Here is a 21,176-nt window from a genome sequence, read left to right as displayed (position 1 = left end):
ATTTTTTTTAAGCTTACGTGTTAAGATATTGTTAGCCAAAAGTATACAGATAACTGTGTTTTTTAGAGGTTTGGTTTTAAGATTACTTTCACTGTTTCTGTGAGGGGCAATTTGATAAATAGCGGTTGGCGGTGCATGTGGTCAGTATGTTTTGGCATATGAAATTAAATTACAATAAAAATATTTTAAAACAAGCTTTTAATGCTCTAAAAAGAATAAAATAAAATATAAAGTCTTTCCAACCCATAAATTTCTTACATTACTCAATTTACTCTGTTAATTTCATTCTGTTACATGATTACAAAATTTCATAAGAATCAGTCAAACCGTTTCGGAGGAGTTTTGTTTTGAAACATTAAAATTCTAATTGGAGAAGATTAGTTAATAAGTAGTTTTTAACTTCACGAGGACCATACTTGTATAGTTAAATAAATAAACATAATAGGTACCTACCAATAAAAAGTTGCAAAAACTTAACTACATTATATTTTTATTAATAGATGGTAAAATGATGATTCACATTAGAATAAAATGTTTCTCATTCGATTCATTACAGTTAAGGCATAGACATTACACGGTTTCTTCGATGTTAGCTTTGAGCAGTCTAATTCTCTCGCAGTTATGGAAGAAGTCCAGATCCAAGCGGCAGTCTCTGTCGCGGAAGGCCGGCTGCCGGTGCCGCCACACTGCTGCCCCCACGGGAACGCGACCTCGTCCCCGGTGTCAAAGCTAGCCGACGCGGGCGTGCAAGTGACGTCATCGCTCGGCCAGCTGTCCTCGCAGGCCGGGACCACCGCGTCTCAACACCATGACGTCATCCAAAGGACCAGCCATGTCTCTCCGAGTAAACCACTCGTGCAAGAGACGTTGTCGCCGCGATAAATTCGTCCCACTCAAAACCGCGTGCTAAGCGCAAGCGATCACATTCGGAAAGTCCGTTGAAGGCTGTGCAACAAAATGAAATATGTCTGACACAGCCCGCAGACGCGCAGTGCAAGGAGCTGATGATCAACGAGGACGACGTGGAGCTGTACCGCGCCTACCTCATCGCGCACGAGCCGGCCTTCGACCTGTATTGCTTCGACGCCGACGAGGCCTACAAGATACGCGTCTTCTTCCGCATCAACCTCGTGAGCGTAGAGCGGTGCGCGCGTTTAGAACGCATGCTCCGCGGTCGCACTACCAGTAAAGACATGCCGCTCAAAGCCTTCGCTTCCACGCTCGGGCTCAAGGCCGTGGCCGACCGATCGCAGCCCGAATCTCAACGTACACAGTACAGAATGAGGCAACGAATCGAAAATGATGTCACAGTCATTGAAGACTCGGACGAAACGGATAAGGAAATGAGAAAAAATATGACAAGCCAAATTAAATACAAGCAAGTGAAAAAGAGAGAAAAAAGAAACCGAGACCAAATAAAGACGTTAAATGACCACGATTCCAAAGAGACTAATTTGAGTAGGGATAAGAGCAAAATAAGCATTACAGCAGCTGCTCGAGTCCTCTTCTGATGATGATGAGGATATTAATAAAAAAAATAAAGAAAGGAAACGAAAGGCATTTTGAATCATCATGAATTAGTTCAGAAATTAAAGAAAATATTTGAGACCGATAACACTAAACAAAATCTTCTGAAAAAGATACAATTAGAAACGACAGATTGAAAACTAAGAATGACGCAAAGTTAGCAATTGACACATCGTCAGATGAAGACGATACAATAATAGAGCACGGACGAAAAGTAAGAAAACGACACAAGGAAACTCGTCGTCAAGTGAGGACGATGATGTGTCACCAGGAACGGAAATAAAATTAACAACACAAATAAGCCAGAAAACAAAAACGATACGTCGAAAACTAAAAACAATGGAAAGAAAGCAATTAATGTCACGTCATCCAATGAAGAGGATAACTCAATAGAGCAAGGATGAAAAATAAAAACACGCAAGAAATCTCATCGTCAAGAAATGGAAATAAAATTAACACAAATAAACCAGAAAACAAAACTTTCAGCGCGTTTCCCCGCGCTCCCATAGAGGAAGCGAGACAGCAATATCGGTTATCTCGAGCGTAGGTTATTTATATTATATCCAGTTTCAGGTCGCCCTCTTTTCAGAACGGAACGACTGCAGCGGCCGCCGTCCACGGAGCCCCCGCGGTGGGTGTGCGAGCGAGACAGCCTCTCGGACCTCTCGGCCGGAGGTTATAAATATAAGCGGCCTCTTCGCGGCCTATCTCGCAGTACGGCGGCTGACACGATGCGACTCCCACGTCCCACATCATTATTATTATCAATCTGATCTTTTTTGTTCCATCAATTAATTTGATCTTGTTCTGTAATTTGGAACATTTGTGTCCATTTATTCCTAAAAATTCGACACAAAGAATATATGTAGGTTGTAGGTATTTACTCTGGTTCTACAACGGCTACATTAACAGTGAGGCAAGCAGAGGCAATTTAAAGATTCTGACAGTTGAAAAAGTCAAACACAGTGAAAAGTGAAAACTTAACAAGATGACATTAGACGACATATCGACGATGAAGTACCAATACCACAAAATTCAAAGTTGAAACTTATTGTGTTTTATATCGCGTTCTTTCTATGGCCACCTTCCGGCTCCATGATCAGACCCTGGTTACCATATAAGATTGAGGTTCTCGTCAATACGAATTAAATGAGCCCAAACTCGATGGGGTTGTGTCGATTTATTGCGAAGTGCCTATGGCTACCTTCCAGCTCTATCATCAGATCAGCTCCATGTTATCATAATATTGCATTGTCAACCGATTTACACATGCATGCAAAATTTCAGCTCAATACAAAACCGGGAAGTGTGTCAATTTTAAGTTGCAAGATTTGAACAACTCTTGCAAATTGTGCAAAAATGTATTTAGGCCAGTAGAATTAGATTTTAAATCGGAAATAATTCCTACAAAATATTTTATTGCTTTAATGGCTTCATTGGTTGCCCATTAAGACTCTACTAGGTTTTCGACTTCGACGGAGTTGTGCTTAAAGTGGTGGGGGCCCCCGAAAGGGGCGCTTTTTAGGTTTTCCGGTTATACCGCGTAAAGGACTTACCCTATCGAAAAGTGGTCTTCCTGACGGTTGAAGGGCATTTAATCCTGCATTAAATAAGATCAAATTCATATGTTTTGGACAAACCGTTCTCGTGCAAATGTTCGGCAAAGTAGAAGATATGTGTATAATTAATGACCCTCTCCACGTCCAATAGCTCGTCACCCGTAGGCTCCCAAGCCTTGTAAAGGGTCACCTTAACCAGCGTATCCCTGTAAAGGCTCACGAGTTGGATTCGCTTATCCTTGTTCGTCCCAGCCGTTCCTTAACTGCGGTTGCTGCACCTCTTCCTGGCACTCTCCTGAACGACTCTGTGTTACCTAATGTGACTGCCCCTCTTCTTTGTACCCTCCTGTACGATTGCATTGCTTAGCCATATACCTGGTCCAAGGTTCGACGCCACAAAATCAACTTCGTACGCGTGAAAATAGTTTAAATACTATTTTCCGTGCTTGCAACATTTTTCTTTACTGCTTCGCCTCTATTAGTCGTAGAGTGATTGTATGTATCTTATAGCCTTCCTCAATTTATGAGCTATTTAATACAAAAATAATTATTTCAATCAAACTAGTAATTCTTGAGATTAGCGCGTTCAAACAAACAAACAAAAAACTGTTCAGCGTTTTAATATGAACTTGTTGTTGTTGATTTTTGGCGTCGAACCTTAGACCAGGCATACGGCTAGGCAACGTAGTCGTGCAAGAGGATACAAGGAAGAGGGGCAGCCACAGTAGGTAACATAGAGACGTTCAGGTGAGTGCCAGGAAGAGGTGCAGCAACCGCAGATAAGGAACGGCTGGGACGAACAAGGATAGGCGCATTCAGCTCGTAAGCCTTGATAGGGTTACACTGGTTGAGGTGCTCCTTTTCAAGACTTGGAAACCTGCGGGTAACGAGCCATTGGACGTGGAGAGGGTCATTAATTATACACATATTTTCTACTTTGCCGAACATTTGCACGAGAACGGTTTGTTCAAAACATATGAATTTGATCTTATTTAATGCAGGATTAAATGCCCTTCAACCGTCAGGAAGACCACTTTTCGATAGGGTAAGTCCTTTACGCGGTATAACCGGAAAACCGAAAAAGCGCCCCTTTCGAAGTCGAAAACCTAGGAGAGTCTTTATGGGCAACTAATGAAGCCATTAAAGCACTAAAATCTTTAGTGGGAATTATTTCCGATTTAATTCATTTTTGTGTTTAATTCTACTGGCCTAATTTTGGAAATCATGGTTCAGTTCGCCACACAAACGTCCATTATTTGGGCAACCGTGGCAATCATTTCGAAGCATAAATTATAAGAATATATTTTTAATAAAATCATTACCATGTCAATAAAATATTTTTACGTTTTATATTTTATTCTAAAGTTGTATACCTCATTCATCATTGACTCTGAAACCAAAGTGGAAGCCCTAGCGCCCGCAAACTGCCTGAGATAATTCGTAATAGAAGAAAATAATCATATCAAACCTCAAAACACTGGCAGCTTCACTGTCACATAAATCAAGAATAATAATTTTCACTCAATGTCAAAATTTGTAACAAAATTCTATTCGGTAGTTCGGCGTCAACTAATTATATGAAAAAATTAAAAGTGTTATAAATATAATGGAAACATTAAATCGCATTACTAGCACATTTGAAAACGTAAGAACTGCAATCAAAAACAAGAATTCGTCGGAACGTCTGCAGAGTCTCAAAAGAGACATTCAAACCTTGTCAACGGAGCTGGTGGTGCTCGGCAAAGAGAACCATGACCAGTACATCAGGTCCCTCGCCATGGAGGGCTACCTCTCCCTGTTATCCGCCAAGGCTATGCCTATATCTCTAATTGAAAAACGAAACATCCTCCAAGTAGCATACGATAAAATAAAACCGTATGCACTCAGAGACGAGTGCCTCTTCATTCTGCTGAGAATACAAAACCTTCTGTGCTATTACCTCATCCAGTTAGACCAAATCAACCTAGCTCGTGAGATACTCGAAGGCATGGAAGAATTGTACGACAAAATAAGCCAGTCACAGCCCGACAAATTCCTGGATGCTGAGGACTTATTCACGTCAGAACCCCTGAGTAATATAAAGAGAGTCAACCCGGAGAAAATCGACAAGGTCATCACTAACAACGTGCAGATGCAAGCCTTTCTGTACAACAAGTTAAACTTACCTCAGAAATACACACTATACAACCACACGGCATTGAGGAGGCAATTGGAAATGAAAGAAGGAACGCCACAGGACTGGGCGCTGAGGACCGCCAGGCTAGGCAACTACTTCACCTACCTGAACCAGCTCGGCAACGCTCGTCACCACCTCTGTGCTGCTTACCACGTGCTGAGAACATGTCACGACAATTGCAAGCTGATGCCCGAGGAATTCGTGCTGCAGAAAGCAGACTTCGAAGTGCACTTCTTGGAACTAAGCCACCACTGGGTTAAGTATGGACTGACCCTGTTTAAACTGTCTAAGAAAAAGATTTTGAACCGTTACTTCTCGCAGCCCACCTCGAGAGCAGACTTGTGGAAGACTGTTGACCTTCTTGAAGAGCACGTGGAGAATGTTGAGAAATTCGAAGAGGAGAATATAAAGGACCTGGGTGCGGAGAAGACAGGGAAAGGCGATGGCAACCAGCAAGCGGAGAAGTTGTTTACTTTTCCTTCATTGAATTTGAAGGATATGGAGACTAGAGTGCCGTTGGATATGGTCTGCAACGTGGAAGAGGCCAGGAAGCTGTTTTCGTTTACCCATAAGTGGCTGATGAGGGCCAAGCATTACTACGATTTTGAGCACCACTCAGCGCAGTACATTTCTTGTTCATTGCAGCTGGCCGAGTTATATGAGCACCTGGCATTTTTCGAGAGGAACATCGACAACCAGTACAGCATTCAGAAGAGGAGAGCGGACGTTCTGGAGACGCTGAACTCTTTGCTGAAGACGTGTGACAACGTTATGTCGGTTCAAATCGACGTCATCAGGGAGCTGTCTCAAGTGCAGCTGGAGTTGATGGCGTTAAACCTCCAGAAACTTTGGCGTGAGGAGTCGCAGACGAATATCTTCAATTTAGATACTGATGCTGACTCGATCATCAACTCTTTGGATTCGGAGTCGAATAAGACGTTGACCGAGAAAACTTTGAACACCACATGCAAGAACATGTTTTTGAGGAAGATGGAGGCTGCGACGTCTATCAATGGGAAGCTATTCAGACTGAGCGGGCAGCTAGGGGCAGCAACCCCATCTCAACTCAGTTTAGGAACCAGCCTGCTCAAGAATTAAAATTGATGAAATACAAATATTTGTTAAAGTTGTGGTAATAAATAATATGTAATATTACTTCCTTGTTAAAAATATACTAGTAACGATGACTAAATAAACACATACAAAGTACAAACATAACAAAGACATTTTCATTCATCCCAATGGATAATACTTAGTGCTCAAGGGGTACCGTGGTGGGTCTAAAATCGTTCGTTCTAGCTAGTATTATATTATCTGTGGTTCGTTCGTTCGTTTCAGCCAAATGACGTCCACTGCTGGACAAAGGCCTCCCCCAAGGTTTTCCATAATGAACGGTCCTGCGCTGCCCGCATCCAGGCTTTTCACGCGACATATACGTCGGTCCACCTAGTCACATAGGTAGGTCACCTAAAGTGCGATGGAGCGGGCTATGCTCGGAGTTTCCCTGCGTGATCGAATCAGAAATGAGGAGATCGGCAGGAGAACCAAAGTAACCGACATAGCACGCAGAATTGCTAAAATCAAGTGGCAGTGGGCGGGGCACATAGCTCGTAGGTAGAGACGAAGGCCGTTGGGGCAGGAAAGTTCTCGAGTGGCGACCACGGGCTGGAAGACGTAGCGTGGGCAGGCCTCCTACTAGTTGGACCGACGATCTGGGTCTAAAATATTTGCAATCAAAGACAGGTTTCGTCAAATTACTTGCCAATGTCATAGAAACTTTGGTGTTAATGATGATTAACTACAATAAAATTGTTATTATTTTCACACTTCGCACCTTACAATAATAGGTACTATTGCTGCCATTCTAGCATCCAAGTGACAAAAATTCTCAACGTCATTAAACACTCGGCGTCAAATAAATCGCACCTCCCGCGACAAGCACTTTCAAACGTATGAAAGTCAACCATTTAAAAGCCTAGTTCTGAAAATTGCATTCAAGGTTCTGAAGGCAAGATGATGAAACTACTACCGCCATCTAGGTGGCCAAACTTTGCGAGTTCGGGACAAAAGTTATGGTTATTAAACAAGTAAAATACCCTTCAGTCACTTCAGTAGTACCTACCTAGTTAATTTCTGTAGTAAACTGTCAGATTTTATTTTAAAGAAGGTCTTTAGGTGATATTAGACAAAAATTGGTCAAATTCTTTAATTGTCAGGTTTTCTAAAACAAAGTCTCCATTAATGTTAATTGGTTTGCAAGACTGTCCAAGTCCAAGTCTAGTGATTGAAACATAGAAAATAATAAACTAAACTATTTTTTTAACTCCAATGGTCCAAAATTACATAAAAATCTCTGCTCTTTAATTTCTTTAAATTCATTTAAAATAACACTTCAATTTTAGTGTTTCAGCGAGTTTTCCAGACTACTACTGCCATCTAGGTTTTGGAAATGAAATAAAAAGCAGGACTTTAAAAGGCGCGCAATTTAAAAGCACTTCCTGTCTAGTTTTCCACACATTCTACATGATTATAATTAACTAAACTATATTTTTAGACACCAATGGTCCTAAATAAGCCTTGCTCTGCTATTGTTTAATAATTTCTAAACAATTCATTAGAATACACTTTTCAATTTTAATGTTTCAGCGGGTTTTCCATACTACTGCCGCCATCTAGGTGTTGGAAACGAAATGAAAAGCGGGACTTGACGACCCGCGCGGCACGCAATTTAAAACCACTTCCTGTCTCGTTTTCCATACATCCTACATCTGCACTATTGCCAATATTATAAAGCAGTTTGTCTTTGGCCCGGGGTCAGAATCCGGAATCAGATTTAATTAATTTCCACTTCTACTCGCCGCTCCGCAAATTCTATAGAAAAATTTGAAGGCCCGTCATTTCTCCGCTCCGCCTTAGTGGAAATTGGGGCTTTATCAGCCTCTCTCTTTCTCTTTCATGACGAGACTTGCACGAAAGTGGACAATTCGCATGTCGTTATTGAATATTTGTCATGGTGTAAAACAATAAGTTTCCCCCTTCACAGATTGGGTTTCATTCTAAATCCTAGCTCAACAGAAAACAATCCCAGTAACCTTTAAAAACCTTTTCAATCGTTTCACCTTGCTGACCTTGCTCAATAAAAACATACTCAACATTCATTGATGAAATTCTTTATTATGTACATAAGACGATATTACATAATACATATTTTTATAGAAAATACATCGATTTTTGTCCGTCAAAGACGTAGGCCAAAATAACACGTTTAATACAATACTTTAGTACATACTAACACTTCTTACGTTTAATTATAATGTAAATCTAGATAGAAACTGTAGATCTACACATACAGTCGGAGAATTTCTGTGGGATATAAATTCGGTCAAGAGAAATATAAATTAAAATTGACAGCTTAATCTAATAAATAATAATTTTGAAATGGATACATTCAAGTTTATGTTCAGACATTTTAATGGTATTTGTACTATTTGTATTAAACTACAAAGAACGATTCCCGGAATTATTTCGTGAAAATACAAGGGTTATCGTTTGTTGGACTTATCGCAACATGTCAAGAAGGTAACAGTGGAATTGAAACCAACTGTAGAATATTTATATTATCATATGACATTCTGCATACTATGTATTTAAGTGCAACGGTACACGACTAGTATTTTTCAATGGATTTACAGCTTAAACAACATCACCGTTGCCAAAAATGTTCTTTTTAAATCTACGTGCGACACATTAAATCTTGAATATTACCTTTATGTTTTATTGTTCATTCTTATACAATACCTAGTGTATTTTGATTAATTTAACTTACAGACAAGCAACCCTTCTGACCATCAAGTGTTTCGTAGAAATGTACGAAAGTGTACAACTGTTTTTATGGCACGGGACAAAATCGTTGTAGCCTTCTCAAAACTGGATATATTTAACGTAATCGATCCAAAATGGTTCTGCAGTGGCATTTAAGTAAATATTTTAACCTATTTCTCATAGCCTCAAACAATACCCTTCGCCATTCCTGCATTTTGAATGTGAATATGAATGAAAGCACACTTTACACTTTTAGAATAACCGCGAACGCGTTGAAAACATTGGTATAGATAGATTAAGGTTGATACTAAAATGTTACAAAAAATTGGCATTGAACTCCCTGAAATTTCTCAGGCAAAAGTCTAGGCGATAGGAATTTCACCTTCTCAACCAATATATCGACCAATATGGTGCCATGTGTTACAGAACCTATGTTTCACGCCTTCTGGTAAGTACCTTCAAAGATAGTAAATGTATTCTACAAATACTTTATATTACAAAGACGATGTTAAATCCAAGTTTCTGAGCCGGTGACAATAACTACCGGTTCTAATACAATACCCTATATCTTGTGATGATAGCTTAATGACGTATGTGTTAATGTGTCACTTAAATGTTCGAAATGCTGTTATTTAACAGTTACAGTACCTCTAGCATGAACAACTTTCGTCTTTGAATCGTTTGCGTATTCGACAAAATTCGATATTCAACCTTCGAATTAAACGATAACGTGACAATTTTGATTCTCGAAATAAGTTTCGTGCAACCATTTCTCATACTAAGTTCACATTACGACACGTTTACAAGGGCGCTGTTGTAGTTTTCGTACTAAATATTTTGATGGCGATTCGAATACGCAAACGATTCGAACTCGAAAGTTTTTCGTGCTAGCTGTACTGAACCGGAGAACGTTAATTTGCCACTTGGATCAGAAATTTGGTTAATTTTAATATTTTTACAATCTTTTACACGTGACTATGCACGATAGCTTTACAATTTGTAACTTATCCAATCACAAGGCAATTTTAATATGTATCAGTATTTGACAAATATAAATGTTTGCACAAAATCATAGACAACTGTGTCTGATCGTACAGTACCTACACTCGGAAGTGTCGCCACACTGCGGGTTACCTTACACATACTGGATATGAATAATGTAGTAATAAACGTCACATACGACTTGTAGTGTTTGTATGGTATACTACTACAAAAGTGTTCAAAATCACACAACGTGTGCTTATCGTGTGTTCTATTATTAAAAACTTGTTTAAAAATTCTTATTTTATCATAAAAACGTATCAAACCCCTTCTTACCGTGCCTCCCCTAAATGCAAAATTCTTGTTGGTCCAATATTCATTTGTGCTTCCGATGTTACAAAATACAGACCGCAAATGCTGTTACAAATTTTAAAAACACCAACCAATACAAACAGTCCATCTGCTTACGAATATTCTATATTCTGAGGGTTAATTTGTAATTAAAAAATATTATCTTTCATAATTATAAATCTGAATTTTAGAGCGTTACAACATAGACTGTACGTAATCTTAACAATAACTTAATAAAATTAAAAGAACAAAAGGAATATTTACATAAAATTATCATAATACAACAAAAACAAACCAAACTATTCTTTAGAACAACAAACACTTACAGAAACTTTGTTTTTGTAGTCACATAAATCAATTCAACAAAACAGAAATCGAATCGATAAGGAATGTCAGTAATAATTCAAATATTTTCAATGAAATAAAGGAAAATGGAAAATTAATAACGCACATTTATTAGGAACGAAATTCTTATGGAATGTTAGATGGAAAAAATACAACGCTTTTTAAAATCTCACTTAAAACTAAAAGAAACTAAGAGATGTTTAATGTCCCAAGAGAACATAAAAATATATGTTATTTTTAAATATTTATTTTCATGAGCATAGACAATCGTATAGTAGTATAGAGCAATACGAATTTGCATTGACTTGCTTTTGTTTCGCGGGCTATGGAGATTTTGAAATAAGGAAATATAAAAATATGCACCGTCTCATTTATGACGTCACTTTCCTACAGCCGAATCTAAAATTAACACTCAGTAAATGTACCATTGTATGTTCAATACCATCATTTTCATTACCATCCAGTTTAATATGACTAAAAATGCGTTTACATCAATAAATTACTATCAATTACAGCATAAAGTATACAGAAAAATATCTATAAGCTACACCTATGTACCATTTTAACATCGACGTGGGGACAAGGGAAAAAATACCAGTAATACTATTGGCAAGTACACTACACACAAATCCTATTGATTTTCGTTGTGCAGCAATGCGTAATATAGCGACATGTACTTATTGACTAACAAACATTTATGACAGTAATTATGTTGTATTCTCAAAATACTCAGGCCCAATACACCGGATGTTGTCTTATCAATCAAAATCAGTCGTACAAAATAGAAAACTTTCTATTTCAAGCATTTCTCCAATCAACAAGTGAATGCCTAAGATTTTGATGCTAAATTAATACCGTTTTGATAGCCAGTTCCATAGTGTCAGGGCCAAACACTGCATCAAATTGCGTAACACAGTCATGTGTAATGTAACACAAAATGAGATTTATTATCTGTTCGAAACGTTCTGCACTGGTTATAAGTCGCACAGCGAAAGTCGAGGCGAACACTGTACTTAACACACACACAACACGAGGCGAACACACACACACAACACAAGTTCAAATGTCGAATACACAAGCTACCTCGCTCTTGCTAAATAAGTACAAAGGAGATAGAAAGCACTTGTGACTACGCAAGACGTGAGCGCGTTGCGTATACAAATCTTTGCTGTCTTATCTTGTCTGGCTTTGTGTGGATCGTCTCAACTCGCGCTGCGCGACCTATGCAATATTTAGAAAAACACATTTCATTTCTTAATAAACGATTAACATATACCATAAATGTGACTTGAAAAAAGACCTCACTTGGGGCTCACCTCTGGGATCAATTAGACCAATTTTTATGGTTATAAAACCAAATAATGATCTCACGTGTCCTCTTTAACAGATGGATAGCGATTAATTCCCAACTTAACAGTTTTATAGCCATTAAAGTTGGCTCAAGCGTAACTACCTATTTTTTGAAGAAGTGACTCTGGATCCTTCTACAGACACATTTTTGGGGTAAAAACCTTTCCTTTAATGAAATCAAATTTAGAACTAAGCTTCTAAATGGTGCCAATATTGGTTGGAAGTGGGGATGCATACGTTTGAAAGTGCTTGTCGCGCGAGGTGCGATTTATTTGCTGTCGAGTGTATTTGCGTTACGTTACACTGCATAAAACACCCATGAACACAGATTTGATACAGTATTTGCCCCAAAAGTCAGTTCGCATCTCCATAGCCCTCGTTTGTGCCTAGCGCCCGTCCCTCCTCTGCAGAACTTGGAAGAGAACCACGTTGGTGTCGACGTCACTTTCGTCGCTGGGCTGCCACTTCTGATCCTCCAACAGCGGCTCGTCGAGCTCACCTTGCTTCGGTCCGGGCGACCTGGTCCGCTTGATGGTTTCGAAGTCGTCCGTGTCAAGAGCGCGGACGGAGCCGGCGACCGATTTGATGACTAGTACCTGCAATGGGAATAGACAATTTGACACCATTCCCCAATTCAATTTTATTTTATTTATTTTATTTTATTTTTATTTTTATTTTTCTTTATTCAGAAAACCACAGCTCTTTATAATAATAATACAAACAGGTATTTTTGTTCTTACAGCCAATAATGGATTCTATATATTATTACCTCAGAATACAGAACAAACCAGAAGGAGTGTTCGATAACATTTCTACGCGACAACTTGTGTCCAAAATACTTCCCCTCCCGCGCCCCTCTACCCCCTTTAGTGTTACTAGCGCCGTGTGACACCCCCATTTTTGGGGTAAAATTATGTAATTTTTTAAAGAGATGTTAAACAAGTAAAAAATAAGTAAGTGAAATAAGTACACACGGCCACAGTGTTAACTATCCATTTCCGTTTTTGCTCTCGCTCTCATCAAATGGTGATTCTTTGCGATAGAACGAGACGACATGACTGGCCATAGGCATAGATAGTACCTACCTACCTATGAATTTAATTTTTACTCCGAAGTAACTAAGTGTAGATGATTATTTATTTCTATTAAATAGTGTAATATACTACATGTAGGTATAATAATGTTATTTAAAAGTCAATTACAAAAGTCGAATATAAATTTTAGAATGCCAAGTAAAACAAAAAAGAAACTTAAGGTTCTTTATTATGTAAACATATCGACAACAAAACATTTGTTTACGGCGCAGTAGTGCTTTTAGTTTAACTTTTCTTGGAGTCAAAAACAGAATCCAAATCAAAAACATCACCAATACTTGAATTTGATTGCGAGGCAACTCTGGCTGTGTATCCTGAAAGAAAATCAGAGTAAGTATGTAAGCAATAATTAATTACTTAAAATTATTATTAAATATACAAATATTGCTGCTGCTGATCTGTTGATACCAATGCCTTACTTTTGAATAAATGGGAAAGTATGAAATTCACGATAGTAATTTATTATCTCCTCATTATTTAGGGAGTAATATTATAAATTAATTCAAATATTAAAATCAAATCAAAATCCCAACTAATATTATAAATGCGAAAGTAACTCTGTCTGTCTGTCTGTCTGTTACGCTTTCCCGCTTAAACCTCGCAACCGATTTTGATGAAATTTGGCATAGAGATAGTTTGAGTCCCGGGAAAGAACATAGGATAGTTTTTATCCCGGTTTTTGAAACAGGGACGCGCGCGATAAAGTTTTTCTGTGACAGACAAAATTCCACGCGGGCGAAGCCGCGGGCGGAAAGCTAGTCAAAAATATTTATTCAGTTTAGGCCACAAGTGGCACTTATAATTTAATTAATCAGGTTGTCATGTCATGGGTGAAATTACACTAAAAACTAATTAAAACAAAAAGGATGGGGAAAATATTACATTATTCTGTGGTAACGCTAACAAAATTAACGCGTGGATTTTTTATAGACAAATGTAATTCAATATAAAAAAGTAGGGTAAAATATTCCGTTGACCTGTGGCAACACTTACAAAATACAACCGTGATATTTTTTGAAAATTATTATTTAATTAAAATGAATTGGAAATGTGCTACTTACGGATAAAACATGATCCCATGCACTTTCTTCGTAATTCCAGTAGCATTCTTACATGTTGGAACGGCACAAGACGGCATAATTTAATTATAAAGTGTCAATCTGACGGATATGTAAACAATGCGCGCGCCGGCCATTGACTAATTGCTCTAAAGTCAAATTAGTGCGATTCGGAGTAATTTATATGAATACACATTTACGCCCGTTGACGGTTTCTGGTTTGTTCCGTATTCTGAGATTATTACAATCTCGTAAAAAACAAACGTAAAAATAATTGGAAATCACAACTTTTCTAAAAAGACACTTCATTCTGGTCTTAAAAACTTAATTTATTTAAATTATCTGCAAATTACGATTTTTGGTCGCATAGTAATTGAAAAAAGTAGTTTATTTGAGTTGACAAAATAGTGACGTCACATGCTTGTAGTGCCATACAAAATCTATGGGAGAGTTCCGTTTTGACAGTTTTAAAAAGTACGTCAATTGATTGGTGGTGTCAACACGTCTATTGTATAGATGACCCACGCTGAACTGTCCTACCAAACTCAATGACAGGGGGGCGCTACCATCGTTCAACTATATGGTTTCCAACATGGCAAAAATCGGAACCAGCGATCCGGTATTGACGGTGGCGCCCCACTGTCAATGTCATCGATAGGACAGTCCAGTATTTTGGAACTATATCTTTAACTGGCCATTGCCTGTGGCTTCACCTGAGTTTTCAGTCAGTCAGAGAAAGATTTTAAAGCGTCCCTCTTACTTTAAAAAATCGAGTAAAACGACTTTCATTGTGGCTCAAACCAAGTTTGAAAAGTAACAGATTTCATTGGAAGTCGATCCTCACCTTCTTACTCCTCTTTTCTTATGGATTATTGAGGCCAGTATAACTTTCCCATTAGACAATTTTTAAGCCTTCTTTTAATGAGTTTTTATCAGCTAGCTGTAAATCCAGGAAATTAATCAGAAGAACATAAGAGGCGTTCGAAGGTAAGGATCGAATTTCCTCTACTGGACCCGATTGCCCTATTACTGCCTGATTAATGGTTAAGATGTTTTTGTTCTTGCAAAACCAACCTTGTGGACTATGTGACAGACAATACCCAGGAGACAGCCGGCCACGTTGAGAGCTGGTTGTAGTAACTTCTTTCTTATGAACCCTGTTGCCTTGGATCAAGGTTCAAAATAATGAAAAATTTGACTTTGTTGTTGCAAAACCAACCTTGTGGACTATGTGGCAGATGATGCCCAGGAGACACAGCGCCAGGCCGGCCACGTTGATAGTGCTGAACTAAAGAGCTGGTCAGAGCTACTTTCTTATGAACCCTTTTGCCTTGGATTAAGGATCAAAATAGTGATAAACTTGAATTTGTTATTGCAAAACCAACCTTGTAGACTATGTGAGGAGACACAGCGCCAGGTCGGCCACGTTGATAGTGCTGTGCTAGAGAGCTGGTCGGAGCTACTTTCTTATGAACCCTGTTGCCTTGGATCAAGGATCAAAATAGTGAAAAACTTGAATTTGTTGTTGCAAAACCAACCTTGTGGACTATGTGGCAGATGATGCTCAGGAGACACAGCGCCAGGCCGGACACGTTGATAGTGCTGAGCTGGTCGGAACTACATTCTTAAAAACTCTGTTGCCTTGGATTAAGGATGAAAATAGTGAAAAATTTGAATTTGTTGTTGCAAAACCAACCTTGTGGACTATGTGGCAGATGATGCCCAGGAGACACAGCGCCAGGCTGGCTACGTTGATAGTGCTGAGCTGAAGAGCTGGTCGGAACTACATTCTTATGAACCATGTTGCCTTGGATTAAGGTTCAAAATAGTGAAAAACTTGAATTTGTTGTTGCAAAACCAACCTTGTGGACTATGTGGCAGATGATGCCCAGGAGACACAGCGCCAGGCCGGCTACGTTGATAGTGCTGAGCTAGAGAGCTGGTCGGAACTACATTCTTATGAACCCTGTTGCCTTGGATTAAGGATCAAAATAGTGAAAAACTTGAATTTGTTGTTGCAAAACCAACCTTGTGGACTATGTGGCAGATGATGCCCAGGAGACACAGCGCCAGGCCGGCTACGTTGATAGTGCTGAGCTGGTCTCCGCTCACCTCTACAGCGAGAATCAGGATGAACATCTCCTGTTTGCAAAAACAGTTACAGTCAGTGTTGCCACCATAGATCACAGAAACTAAAGGGAGATGTGACAAAGGGGCGGGGCCGGTGTCGCAGCAATATGCCCAAAAACAGAACACATTGCTGCAGACGTCATAATGTAAATAGTTTACATTGCTTGCGTAGTATTAAAGATGGATATTGAGCACATATTTTGATTACTTTGTGTGTGTCAATTTCTAATACGACACTGAGTTTCAAACTCAGTGCATTAGTTGGCATCTCTCTATATCTCCATGGTTGCCACCTTGGTGGTTTCACCACCCGAAATGGCGCTTTTTCAAGGCTCTTGGTGGTATGTTTTCATTACCTAGAGTTATAAATTTCTGGTGGTTTTTAGTGGTTTTTAGAATTCTTTATCAGCAGTTTTTCAATATGGTTATTTAGTCCAGTAGAATTAGCTTTTAAATCGGAAATAATTCCTACAAAAGATTTTATTGTTTTAATGGCTTCATTGGTTGCCCATTAAGACTCTCCTAAGTTTTCGACTTCGACGGAGTTGTGCTTAAGGCCGGGTAGCAGAGAAAATGGCGAAAATGAGGTTTTCATTTTTCATTTTTGAGGTACTAAACAGTAAAATTAAAGGCTAAGATTTTTATTGGGCATAGTTGAGGATATTTTCTAGGGCTATTAACGGATGGAAACACGATTTGATGAAGTTGACTCGATAGAATATATTCCCAAAGTTACCTCTATTCGTTTTCTATTTATGGTTTTATTTTTAAAATAAGCGATTTGAGATTCTAAATCTTTTACTAAACTAAAGTTCAGAAATAACTTGAGGGCTTTTAACGGATGAAATTTTTATATTGCGTCTTATTTAGTTACTATGTTAAAAAATGTGGAAAAAATCGTCCATGACGGCTTGGACAATCTCAATCAGTCGCGCGGTGGCGCTTACGGAGGACGGACGCGTGTCAGTTTTTTGGGCGTGACAGTTCGCGATTTGTCAATATTTTTGACAATGATGACTTTGATGAGTCACAGTATAATAATATCAGTGTTACTGGAGAAAGCTTAAATTTTTGATAATTAAGAATAATTATCAATTTTGTCTACCTATTGAAATTTAAATCGTTCGCATCCTTTTAAACGAAGACTCTACTCATGATACATAGTACTTTCCTCAAATATGAGACAAAACTAATGAGTTAAAATTACATTTTAATAGTACCTACATACAATCGTCTTACACTCTTTAGAAGAGCACACTGACACAAATAAATAATAAAAAATACTGTCTAAGGTCTGTAGCTAAAGGTCTAAGCTGTAAGATAGAAGAATCTTCTAGCCAAAAAGATGGCAGATGCAGCAGATGTTAACGGATTTAAAACTGGAGTTCATATGACTCCTTGTAGACTTGAGTCTCTAGAGCGTCCCTTCCTCCACCATGCGTAAGAATGTATCAAAAATACTGTCTAAGGTCTGTAGCTAAAGGTCTAAGCTGCAAGATGGAAGAATCTTCTACCCAAAAAGATGGCAGATGCAGCAGATGTCAACGGATTTAAAACTGGAGTTCATATGACTCCTTGTAGACTTGAGTGTCTAGAGCGTCCCTTCCTCCACCATGCGTAAGAATTTTCAAAAAAATACTGTCTAAGGTCTGTAGCTAAAGGTCTACGCTGCAAGATGGAAGAATCTTCTACCCAAAAAGATGGCAGATGCAGCAGATGTCAACGGATTTAAAACTGGAGTTGATGTGATTCCTTGTAGACTTGAGTGTTTAGAGCGTCTCTTCCTCCACCATGCGTAAGAATTTTCACAAAAATACTGTCTAAGGTCTGTAGCTAAAGGTCTAAGCCGTAAGATAGAAGAATCTTCTAGCCAATAACTTTAAAACTATAATTTGAACGAAATTTGCTATTAGTGGACTTTCTGCTCACGATGGACTAATTATCTGCTATACTCTCGACTCTCTAAAGCACAACATTTATAAAAATTTTGCTGCGGTAATGCACTCCAGGTAACAGTGTGTGATGCTCATTGCTCATAGTGATTTTCGATACAGAGCCCCGTACATACGTTATACATAAATTATGGAAAGAAAACACCCAGACCAATACATACAAACAAATATGTATGCAATTTTAGTATGATATTTTTATTTATTAATAAACAAAAAGACTGAACAAAATTGATGCGTGTACGTAATATAATTAATTAACCACATGCAAAGCTTTGTGAATTGCAACAACTATAATTTATTATCCAAGCTCTAAATAATCGCTACTACGAGTAACTGATCATAAAATGTTTTTCCAATCGCTGAAGCTCCCGAGGATCTACCGATAGGTCGGGTGACGTAATCTTGAAATTCTTTTAGCCGGCGCGGAACTTCCCGAAGGTCGGGTGACGCCACGCCTCTTTGAACCGTGTTTACTTTGGCAGTTATATTCTATATTTATTCGATTCTAAAATATTATATTCCCAAAAATTTTGAAAGTTGTTTTAATTTGTATCACTTGGATATGATTTGTATTAGAAAGTGCTGTGAGTGTTACGTTTGAACGGAAGGAAGTCAGCCTAACCTAACCAACTGCGTATTATTTTCTAAACTGCGTATTTCTATACTGTGTAGCCGCGAGAGCTCTTTGGCGCGCTGTCTTCGGCGAAGTATTGCGCGCGCAGATTTTGACAGCGCGAAATACCTACTTTAGCAGAAATACCAAGCCTTAAGTGGTGGGGGCCCCCGAAAGGGGCATTTTTTCGGTTTTCCGGTTATACCGCGTAAAGGACTTACCCTATGAAAAAGTGGTCTTCATGACGGTTGAAGGGCACTTAATCCTGCATTGAATAAGACCAAATTCATATGTTTTGGACAAACCGTTCTCGCGCTAAAGTTCGGCAAAGTAGAAAATATACGTATAATTAATGACCCTCTCCACGTCCAATGGTTTGTTACCCACAGGCTTCCAAGTCTTGAAAAAGGCCACCTCAACCAGTGTAACCCTATCAAGGCTTACGAGCTTGATGCGCCTATCCTTGTTCGTCCCAGCCGTTCCTTAACTGCGGTTGCTGCACCTCTTCCTGGCACTCACCTGAACGACTCTGTGTTACCTACTGTGGCTGCCCCTCTTCCTTGTATCCTCCTGCATGACTACGTTGCCTAGCCGTATGCCTGGTCTAAGGTTCGACGCCAAAAATCAACAACAACAAGTTCATATTAAAACGCTGAAGAGTTTTTTGTTTGTTTGTTTGAACGCGCTAATCTTAAGAATTACTAGTTTGATTGAAATCATTATTTTTGTGTTGAATAGCTCATACATTGAGGAAGGCTATAGGATATATACCATCACTCTACGACTAATAGAGGCGAAGCAGTAAAGAAAAATGTTGCAAGCACGGGAAATAGTATTTAAACTATTTTCACTCGTACGAAGTTGATTTTGTGGCGTCGAACCTTGGACCAGGCATATGGCTAAGCAATGAAATCGTACAGGAGGGTACAAGGAAGAGGGGCAGCCACATTAGGTAACACAGAGTCATTCAGGAGAGTGCCAGGAAGAGGTGCAGCAACCGCAGTTAAGGAACGGCTGGGACGAACAAGGATAAGCGAATCAAACTCGTGAGCCTTGTTAGGGTTACACTGGTTAAGGCGACCCTTTACAAGGCTTGGAAGCATGTGGGTAACAAGCCATTGGACGTGGATAGGGTCATTAATTATACGTATATTTTCTACTTTGCCGAACTTTAGCGCGAGAACGGTTTGTCCAAAACATATGAATTTGGTCTTATTCAATGCAGGATTAAGTGCCCTTTAACCGTCATGAAGACCACTTTTCGATAGGGTAAGTCCTTTACGCGGTATAACCGGAAAACCGAAAAAACGCCCCTTTCGGGGGCCCCCACCACTTAAGCACAACTCCGTCGAAGTCGAAAACTTAGGAGAGTCTTAATGGGCAACCAATGAAGCCATTAAAGCAAAAAAATCTTTTGTAGGAATTATTTCCGATTTAATCAATTTTTGTGTTTAATTCTACTGGCCTAATTAGCGGTTTTTCAATATGGTTATTAGTGGTTTTTATATGGTTTTTAGCGTTTTTTCAGTTCCGGAATTTATAGTATTCTATGCTTATAAAACATTGTTTGTACATTTTTCCGCGGAATATGGTGGGTTTTTTAAGTTCAAATTTCTGGAATCTGATGGAATGTTTAGCTTTTAATCTAGCACTTAATAAAATCCAAATTAGCAGTCTTGTGCCTTCGACTTTCCCCTACACGACAAGCCAATACATGGATATGTCGCTTCTACGTGTATTATGCTATGCTATGACACGTAACATACCAGACAGTAAAAGAAGAACAAGACAGCAAAGTCAGTGGCGTAACTAGGTAACCAAGGGCCCTGGGGCAAATGGGCCCCACTGGAATCTAAACTGGTTAGGTTTTATCAAGTTTATTGACAAGTTCAGTTCAATTGAGATTTTCTGGTAAGGATACAGGGGCCCCCTGAGCTTGGGGGCTCCGGGGCACTGCCCCGCCTTGCCCCTTAGTAGCTACGCCCCTGAGCAAAGTGTACCTTAAAGATGCCAGCAATCGACAGCGTGAGACTAGAAGTATAAGTGACCACCACGAACTCGCTGATCTCCATGGCGAAAGCGATGGTGGCGCCGCCAGACACCTTGAGCACAGTCGGCAGTAGCTCATCCGGGGAGTTCACGAACTGCTCATGCAGGTGCTTGAAGCATTCCAGCCCTGGAATTTATTTATTTATTTATTTATTTATTTTATGGAAAA

At 39.1% G+C, this 21,176-nt stretch overlaps 2 protein-coding genes across 2 annotated transcripts in view; one reads left to right on the top strand and one right to left on the bottom strand.

Moving 5' to 3' along the window:
* Positions 1–4,606: 4,606 nt before the first annotated feature.
* LOC135087099 (KIF-binding protein-like) lies at positions 4,607–6,468 on the top strand. Its single transcript, XM_063981941.1, has one exon. It carries the CDS (start codon positions 4,693–4,695, stop codon positions 6,358–6,360), a length of 1,668 nt encoding a protein of 555 aa, XP_063838011.1. The 5' UTR covers positions 4,607–4,692; the 3' UTR covers positions 6,361–6,468.
* A 5,426-nt stretch (positions 6,469–11,894) lies between these two features.
* The window catches only part of LOC135087097 (solute carrier family 35 member C2), a 32,825-nt gene continuing 23,543 nt past the window's right edge, over positions 11,895–21,176 (bottom strand). The window contains exons 4-6 of the mRNA XM_063981940.1: positions 20,959–21,134; positions 16,292–16,405; positions 11,895–12,707 (exon numbers count right to left, since the gene is read on the bottom strand). Coding sequence (XP_063838010.1) covers positions 12,498–12,707; positions 16,292–16,405; positions 20,959–21,134 — 500 coding nt within the window. The 3' untranslated portion in view covers positions 11,895–12,497. The remainder of the gene's footprint in view (positions 12,708–16,291; positions 16,406–20,958; positions 21,135–21,176) is intronic.

The sequence above is a fragment of the Ostrinia nubilalis genome, chromosome Z (genome assembly GCF_963855985.1).
Source record: "Ostrinia nubilalis chromosome Z, ilOstNubi1.1, whole genome shotgun sequence".
Classification (NCBI taxonomy): Eukaryota; Metazoa; Arthropoda; class Insecta; order Lepidoptera; family Crambidae; genus Ostrinia; species Ostrinia nubilalis.
The sequence above is the reverse complement of the archived record's forward strand: the minus strand, read 5'-3'. Positions and strand labels throughout refer to the sequence as shown.

Bases quoted from the DNA above. Each gene is read 5' to 3' on its own strand.
- LOC135087099 (XM_063981941.1), top strand. From the start codon at position 4,693: ATGGAAACATTAAATCGCATTACTAGCACATTTGAAAACGTAAGAACT.